This window comes from Salmo salar, unplaced genomic scaffold (assembly GCF_905237065.1).
Source record: "Salmo salar unplaced genomic scaffold, Ssal_v3.1, whole genome shotgun sequence".
Lineage (NCBI taxonomy): Eukaryota > Metazoa > Chordata > Actinopteri > Salmoniformes > Salmonidae > Salmo > Salmo salar.
The window spans coordinates 10,001-20,000 of NW_025548520.1; the positions used below are offsets into that span (position 1 = coordinate 10,001).

The 10,000-nt window shown below is 48.8% G+C and overlaps 1 protein-coding gene across 1 annotated transcript in view; it reads right to left on the reverse strand.

The window, feature by feature from the left end:
• LOC106594162 (structural maintenance of chromosomes protein 2) overlaps positions 1-10,000 on the reverse strand; it is a gene marked incomplete at its 3' end in the record, with an annotated part of 53,190 nt that overhangs the window by 7,885 nt on the left and 35,305 nt on the right. Inside the window, 4 exon segments of the mRNA XM_045712478.1 lie at positions 809-873; positions 2,497-2,621; positions 3,206-3,341; positions 8,360-8,564. Coding sequence (XP_045568434.1) covers positions 809-873; positions 2,497-2,621; positions 3,206-3,341; positions 8,360-8,564 — 531 coding nt within the window.

Below are 10,000 nucleotides of genomic sequence, written 5' to 3' on the forward strand. Positions count from 1 at the left end.
CAAGGCCAGGACAGAGGTTTAACAATATCAACAAGGCCAGGACAGAGGTTTAACAAGGCCAGGACAGAGGTTTAACACCACAATATCAACAAGGCCAGGACAGAGGTTTAACAACACAATATCAACAAGGCCAGGACAGAGGTTTAACAACACAATATCAACAAGGCCAGGACAGAGGTTTAACACCACAATATCAACAAGGCCAGGACAGAGGTTTAACACCACAATATCAACAAGGCCAGGACAGAGGTTTAACAATATCAACAAGGCCAGGACAGAGGTTTAACAATATCAACAAGGCCAGGACAGAGGTTTAACAACACAATGTCAACAAGGCCAGGACAGAGGTTTAACAACACAATGTCAACAAAGCCAGGACAGAGGTTTAACAATATCAACAAGGCCAGGACAGAGGTTTAACAACACAATGTCAACAAGGCCAGGACAGAGGTTTAACAACACAATGTCAACAAGGCCAGGACAGAGGGTTCCCAGAGACCATCCATATAGAAAATAATAATAATTATGCATGGATGAGTAAATGTCTTTATATGGGCGCCAGGCAGCCTAGTGGTTAAGAACGTTGGGCCAGTAACCGAAAGGACGCTGGTTTAAATACCCGAGCCCATACAAAGGTCTGCTAAATGGAATACATTATCTCAGGGTAGGGCTGCAAAATACTGGTAGCATGTGATCCTGGACGGAGACAGCTGATAGGTCCAGATATGACCCATGGGGATAATAAGTCATGTGATCCTGAACGGAGACCACTGATAGGTCCAGATATGACCCATGGGGATAATCTGACCTTGTACTTCTCCTCTGCCTTCTTCTGGACCTCGTTACTGCTCTGCAGGGTCTCCTCACACTCCTCTGAGAGAAAAACACACACACACTTTATGTGAGTAAAGTCATACTGTATTAAAAAAATTAGAATAATCACGACAGCTGTGATGGAAACAGGAAGTTCAGTACAATTTTATAAAATGCCGACGGATAAATGTGTTTGTTCGACATGGTGGGATCTTTTCTGTGTTGGTTTTCCCAGATACCAGGAAGTCTTAACCCCCGACCCCTGGCCTAATTTCCCAGATACCAGGAAGTCTTAACCCCCGACTCCTGGCCTAATTTCCCCAGATACCAGGAAGTCTTAACCCCCGACCCCTGGCCTAATTTCCCAGATACCAGGAAGTCTTAACCCCGACCCCTGGCCTAATTTCCCAGATACCAGGAAGTCTTAACCCCGACCCCTGACCTAATTTCCCAGATACCAGGAAGTCTTAACCCCGACCCCTGACCTAATTTCCCAGATACCAGGAAGTCTTAACCCCCGACCCCTGGCCTAATTTCCCAGATACCAGGAAGTCTTAACCCCCGACCCCTGGCCTAATTTCCCAGATACCAGGAAGTCTTAACCCCCGACCCCTGGCCTAATTTCCCAGATACCAGGAAGTCTTAACCCCCGACCCCTGGCCTAATTTCCCAGATACCAGGAAGTCTTAACCCCTGACCCCTGGCCTAATTTCCCAGATACCAGGAAGTCTTAACCCCTGACCCCTGGCCTAATTTCCCAGATACCAGGAAGTCTTAACCCCCGACCCCTGGCCTAATTTCCCAGATACCAGGAAGTCTTAACCCCCGACCCCTGGCCTAATTTCCCAGATACCAGGAAGTCTTAACCCCCGACCCCTGGCCTAATTTCCCAGATACCAGGAAGTCTTAACCCCCGACCCCTGGCCTAATTTCCCAGATACCAGGAAGTCTTAACCCCCGACCCCTGGCCTAATTTCCCAGATACCAGGAAGTCTTAACCCCCGACCCCTGGCCTAATTTCCCAGATACCAGGAAGTCTTAACCCCCGACCCCTGGCCTAATTTCCCAGATACCAGGAAGTCTTAACCCCTGACCTAATTTCCCAGATACCAGGAAGTCTTAACCCCTGACCTAATTTCCCAGATACCAGGAAGTCTTAACCCCTGACCTCTGGCCTAATTTCCCAGATACCAGGAAGTCTTAACCCCTGACCTCTGGCCTAATTTCCCAGATACCAGGAAGTCTTAACCCCTGACCCCTGGCCTAATTTCCCAGATACCAGGAAGTCTTAACCCCTGACCCCTGGCCTAATTTCCCAGATACCAGGAAGTCTAAGAACCATTGAGGCCTTTGTTGTACTCCTCTCTATCCCAGTTACAACCACCCCACATCCTGTCACTGGAATACCAGCTGTAGGTTTTATCACCAAGTCCATCAATCGTCAGCTTCAAGCTCTTTCTAGTAAAACCCATGTCCTCAACACCCAGACCAGCTGCAGGAAGCTAGAGTGGACACCATCAAACTCAGCATTAACAAGACAGAAATATCTTACTGTTTGTTAAGTACATCATTGTTACTTACATACATAATCCCCCCCCCCTCCTCACAGTTCCCAACTCTTTTAGATCAAGTGATGTCCCACCTTAAAAAAAATATGTTGAAAAACATTGTCTGTGTACTCACCGATGGTCTTCTGTAACATCTTCAGTTCTTCCTGTTGTTTATGGAAGGAACTCTGGTGGAGTTTAACCTGGAGAATGTCTAACTCTTCTGTCTTCATGTCTAACTGCTGCTTTAACAAACGATACCTAGAGAGAGAGGAGAGGGTAGAGTTTAACCTGGAGAATGTCTAACTGCTGCTTTAACAAACGATACCTAGAGAGAGAGAGGAGAGGGTAAAGTTTAACCTGGAGAATGTCTAACTGCTGCTTTAACAAACGATACCTAGAGAGAGAGAGGAGAGGAGAGTTTAACCTGGAGAATGTCTAACTGCTGCTTTAACAAACGATACCTAGAGAGAGAGAGGAGAGGAGAGTTTAACCTGGAGAATGTCTAACTGCTGCTTTAACAAACGATACCTAGAGAGAGAGAGGAGAGGAGAGTTTAACCTGGAGAATGTCTAACTGCTGCTTTAACAAACGATACCTAGAGAGAGAGAGGAGAGGAGAGGAGGGAGAGAGAGGAGGTAGAGGGTAGAGAGCGGAGAGACGGGGGAGAGCGGAGGGACGGGGGAGAGAGGGAATATATGCAGAAATGTTTCAGAGATATTGAATTAGCTGAACTCTTAAAGCTACATAGTAAATGTTTCAGGCACACACACACACACACACACACACACACACACACACACACACACACACACACACACACACACACACACACACACACACACCTCTCAGCAGTCCCCTTGAGACCAGCCAGTTCTTTGTCCAGGGTCTGTAGCGCCGTCTCTGTGGCTGACAGACTATCCTGAACCTCTCTCAGCTCCTGGAGACTGGACAACACTGAGGCTGACTGGGAACGGGCTCCTACAGGGAGACGGAAAATAAACACCAAATTAGAGAGGAGGGAAGGAGGGATACACACACAACCCTTAGACAGGACAACACAGACACACAACCCTTAGACAGGACAACACACACACACAACCCTTAGACAGGACAACACAGACACACAACCCTTAGACAGGACAACACACACACACAACCCTTAGACAGGACAACACAGACTGACTGACTCCTAGAGGGATACACATAACCCTTAGACAGGACAACACAGACTGACTGACTCCTAGAGGGATACACATAACCCTTAGACAGGACAACACAGACTGACTGGCTCCCTAGAGGGATACACACACAACCCTTAGACAGGACAACACAGACTGACTGGCTCCTAGAGGGATACACATAACCCTTAGACAGGACAACACAGACTGACTGGCTCCTAGAGGGATACACATAACCCTTAGACAGGACAACACAGACTGACTGGCTCCTAGAGGGATACACACACAACCCTTAGACAGGACAACACAGACTGACTGGCTCCTAGAGGGATACACATAACCCTTAGACAGGACAACACAGACTGACTGGCTCCTAGAGGGATACACATAACCCTTAGACAGGACAACACAGACTGACTGGCTCCTAGAGGGATACACACACAACCCTTAGACAGGACAACACAGACTGACTGACTCCTAGAGGGATACACACACAACCCTTAGACAGGACAACACAGACTGACTGGCTCCTAGAGGGATACACACAACCCTTAGACAGGACAACACAGACTGACTGGCTCCTAGAGGGATACACACAACCCTTAGACAGGACAACACAGACTGACTGGCTCCTAGAGGGATACACACAACCCTTAGACAGGACAACACAGACTGACTGGCTCCTAGAGGGATACACACATAACCCTTAGACAGGACAACACAGACTGACTGGCTCCTAGAGGGATACACACAACCCTTAGACAGGACAACACAGACTGACTGGCTCCTAGAGGGAGACACACAACCCTTAGACAGGACAACACAGACTGACTGGCTCCTAGAGGGATACACATAACCCTTAGACAGGACAACACAGACTGACTGGCTCCTAGAGGGATACACACAACCCTTAGACAGGACAACACAGACTGACTGGCTCCTAGAGGGATACACACAACCCTTAGACAGGACAACACAGACTGACTGGCTCCTAGAGGGATACACACAACCCTTAGACAGGACAACACAGACTGACTGACTCCTAGAGGGATACACACACAACCCTTAGACAGGACAACACAGACTGACTGGCTCCTAGAGGGATACACATAACCCTTAGACAGGACAACACAGACTGACTGGCTCCTAGAGGGATACACACAACCCTTAGACAGGACAACACAGACTGACTGACTCCTAGAGGGATACACACATAACCCTTAGACAGGACAACACAGACTGACTGGCTCCTAGAGGGATACACATAACCCTTAGACAGGACAACACAGACACATAACCCTTAGACAGGACAACACAGACACATAACCCTTAGACAGGACAACACAGACACATAACCCTTAGACAGGACAACACAGACACATAACCCTTAGACAGGACAACACAGACACATAACCCTTAGACAGGACAACACAGACACATAACCCTTAGACAGGACAACACAGACTGACTGACTCCTAGAGGGATACACATAACCCTTAGACAGGACAACACAGACTGACTGGCTCCTAGAGGGATACACACAACCCTTAGACAGGACAACACAGACTGACTGGCTCCTAGAGGGATACACACAACCCTTAGACAGGACAACACAGACTGACTGACTCCTAGAGGGATACACACAACCCTTAGACAGGACAACACAGACTGACTGGCTCCTAGAGGGATACACATAACCCTTAGACAGGACAACACAGACTGACTGGCTCCTAGAGGGATACACATAACCCTTAGACAGGACAACACAGACTGACTGGCTCCTAGAGGGATACACACAACCCTTAGACAGGACAACACAGACTGACTGGCTCCTAGAGGGATACACATAACCCTTAGACAGGACAACACAGACTGACTGGCTCCTAGAGGGATACACATAACCCTTAGACAGGACAACACAGACTGACTGGCTCCTAGAGGGATACACACAACCCTTAGACAGGACAACACAGACTGACTGGCTCCTAGAGGGATACACACACAACCCTTAGACAGGACAACACAGACTGACTGGCTCCTAGAGGGATACACACACAACCCTTAGACAGGACAACACAGACTGACTGGCTCCTAGAGGGAGACACACATAACCCTTAGACAGGACAACACAGACTGACTGACTCCTAGAGGGATACACACAACCCTTAGACAGGACAACACAGACTGACTGGCTCCTAGAGGGATACACATAACCCTTAGACAGGACAACACAGACTGACTGGCTCCTAGAGGGATACACACACAACCCTTAGACAGGACAACACAGACTGACTGGCTCCTAGAGGGAGACACACATAACCCTTAGACAGGACAACACAGACTGACTGGCTCCTAGAGGGATACACACACAACCCTTAGACAGGACAACACAGACTGACTGGCTCCTAGAGGGATACACACACAACCCTTAGACAGGACAACACAGACTGACTGACTCCTAGAGGGATACACATAACCCTTAGACAGGACAACACAGACTGACTGGCTCCTAGAGGGATACACACAACCCTTAGACAGGACAACACAGACTGACTGGCTCCTAGAGGGATACACACACAACCCTTAGACAGGACAACACAGACTGACTGACTCCTAGAGGGATACACACAACCCTTAGACAGGACAACACAGACTGACTGGCTCCTAGAGGGATACACACACAACCCTTAGACAGGACAACACAGACTGACTGGCTCCTAGAGGGATACACATAACCCTTAGACAGGACAACACAGACTGACTGGCTCCTAGAGGGATACACATAACCCTTAGACAGGACAACACAGACTGACTGGCTCCTAGAGGGATACACACAACCCTTAGACAGGACAACACAGACACACAACCCTTAGACAGGACAACACAGACTGACTGGCTCCTAGAGGGAGACACACAACCCTTAGACAGGACAACACAGACTGACTGGCTCCTAGAGGGATACACACACAACCCTTAGACAGGACAACACAGACTGACTGACTCCTAGAGGGATACACATAACCCTTAGACAGGACAACACAGACTGACTGTCTCCTAGAGGGATACACATAACCCTTAGACAGGACAACACAGACTGACTGGCTCCTAGAGGGATACACACACAACCCTTAGACAGGACAACACAGACTGACTGGCTCCTAGAGGGATACACACAACCCTTAGACAGGACAACACAGACTGACTGTCTCCTAGAGGGATACACATAACCCTTAGACAGGACAACACAGACTGACTGGCTCCTAGAGGGATACACACACAACCCTTAGACAGGACAACACAGACTGACTGGCTCCTAGAGGGATACACACAACCCTTAGACAGGACAACACAGACTGACTGGCTCCTAGAGGGATACACACATAACCCTTAGACAGGACAACACAGACTGACTGGCTCCTAGAGGGATACACACACAACCCTTAGACAGGACAACACAGACTGACTGTCTCCTAGAGGGATACACACAACCCTTAGACAGGACAACACAGACTGACTGACTCCTAGAGGGATACACATAACCCTTAGACAGGACAACACAGACTGACTGGCTCCTAGAGGGATACACACAACCCTTAGACAGGACAACACAGACTGACTGGCTCCTAGAGGGATACACACACAACCCTTAGACAGGACAACACAGACTGACTGGCTCCTAGAGGGATACACATAACCCTTAGACAGGACAACACAGACTGACTGGCTCCTAGAGGGATACACACATAACCCTTAGACAGGACAACACAGACTGACTGGCTCCTAGAGGGATACACATAACCCTTAGACAGGACAACACAGACTGACTGGCTCCTAGAGGGATACACACACAACCCTTAGACAGGACAACACAGACTGACTGGCTCCTAGAGGGATACACACACAACCCTTAGACAGGACAACACAGACTGACTGGCTCCTAGAGGGATACACACACAACCCTTAGACAGGACAACACAGACTGACTGGCTCCTAGAGGGATACACATAACCCTTAGACAGGACAACACAGACTGACTGACTCCTAGAGGGATACACACAACCCTTAGACAGGACAACACAGACTGACTGGCTCCTAGAGGGATACACATAACCCTTAGACAGGACAACACAGACTGACTGGCTCCTAGAGGGATACACACATAACCCTTAGACAGGACAACACAGACTGACTGGCTCCTAGAGGGATACACACAACCCTTAGACAGGACAACACAGACTGACTGGCTCCTAGAGGGATACACACACAACCCTTAGACAGGACAACACAGACTGACTGGCTCCTAGAGGGATACACACAACCCTTAGACAGGACAACACAGACTGACTGGCTCCTAGAGGGATACACACATAACCCTTAGACAGGACAACACAGACTGACTGGCTCCTAGAGGGATACACACATAACCCTTAGACAGGACAACACAGACTGACTGACTCCTAGAGGGATACACACAACCCTTAGACAGGACAACACAGACTGACTGGCTCCTAGAGGGATACACATAACCCTTAGACAGGACAACACAGACTGACTGGCTCCTAGAGGGATACACATAACCCTTAGACAGGACAACACAGACTGACTGGCTCCTAGAGGGATACACATAACCCTTAGACAGGACAACACAGACTGACTGGCTCCTAGAGGGATACACATAACCCTTAGACAGGACAACAGAGACAGAAAGGGAATAGGAAGAGAACAGAACAGAATGAGAGGATTGTAGAAATGAAGAGAGAACATAAATGAAGCAGCAGCAACGGTCTCCATGGTGATGATCAGAGTGGTGTGTCTCACCTCCGCTCAGCGTCCCCTGAGGATCGAAGACGTCCCCCCCCAGAGTAACAGTCTTGGTCATGACTCTCTTGTCGAAGGCCACTCGCTTGGCGTTGTCTAATGTATCACACACCAACGTAGAACCAAACACGTACTCCATGGCCTTCCTCAGGTCTGCCTCATAGCCAACCAGAGACAGAGCTGTATGGACATTCTTCTCCCCTACCTACACACACACACAGAGAGAGAGAGCTGTATGGACATTCTTCTCCCCTACCTACACACACACACACACACACACAGAGAGACAGAGCTGTATGGACATTCTTCTCCCCTACCTACAGATGGAGAGAGAGAGAGAGCTGTATGGACATTCTTCTCCCCTACCTACAGGTGGAGAGAGAGAGAGAGCTGTATGGACATTCTTCTCCCCTACCTACAGATGGAGAGAGTGAGACAGAGCTGTATGGACATTCTTCTCCCCTACCTACAGATGGAGAGAGAGAGAGAGAGAGACAGAGCTGTATGGACATTCTTCTCCCCTACCTACAGATGGAGAGAGAGAGAGAGAGCTGTATGGACATTCTTCTACCCTACCTACAGATGGAGAGAGAGAGACAGAGCTGTATGGACATTCTTCTACCCTACCTACAGATGGAGAGAGAGAGACAGAGCTGTATGGACATTCTTCTCCCCTACCTACAGATGGAGAGAGAGACAGAGCTGTATGGACATTCTTCTCCCCTACCTACAGATGGAGAGAGAGAGACAGAGCTGTATGGACATTCTTCTCCCCTACCTACACACACACACACACACACACAGAGACAGAGCTGTATGGACATTCTTCTCCCCTACCTACAGATGGAGAGAGAGAGACAGAGCTGTATGGACATTCTTCTCCCCTACCTACAGATGGAGAGAGAGACAGAGCTGTATGGACATTCTTCTCCCCTACCTACAGATGGAGAGAGTGAGACAGAGCTGTATGGACATTCTTCTACCCTACCTACAGATGGAGAGAGAGAGACAGAGCTGTATGGACATTCTTCTCCCCTACCTACAGATGGAGAGAGAGAGAGAGAGCTGTATGGACATTCTTCTCCCCTACCTACAGGTGGAGAGAGAGACAGAGCTGTATGGACATTCTTCTCCCCTACCTACAGATGGAGAGAGAGAGACAGAGCTGTATGGACATTCTTCTCCCCTACCTACAGATGGAGAGAGAGAGACAGAGCTGTATGGACATTCTTCTCCCCTACCTACAGATGGAGAGAGTGAGACAGAGCTGTATGGACATTCTTCTCCCCTACCTACAGGTGGAGAGAGAGAGACAGAGCTGTATGGACATTCTTCTCCCCTACCTACAGATGGAGAGAGAGACAGAGCTGTATGGACATTCTTCTCCCCTACCTACAGATGGAGAGAGAGAGACAGAGCTGTATGGACATTCTTCTCCCCTACCTACACACACACACACACACACACACAGAGACAGAGCTGTATGGACATTCTTCTCCCCTACCTACAGATGGAGAGAGAGAGACAGAGCTGTATGGACATTCTTCTCCCCTACCTACAGATGGAGAGAGAGACAGAGCTGTATGGACATTCTTCTCCCCTACCTACAGATGGAGAGAGTGAGACAGAGCTGTATGGACA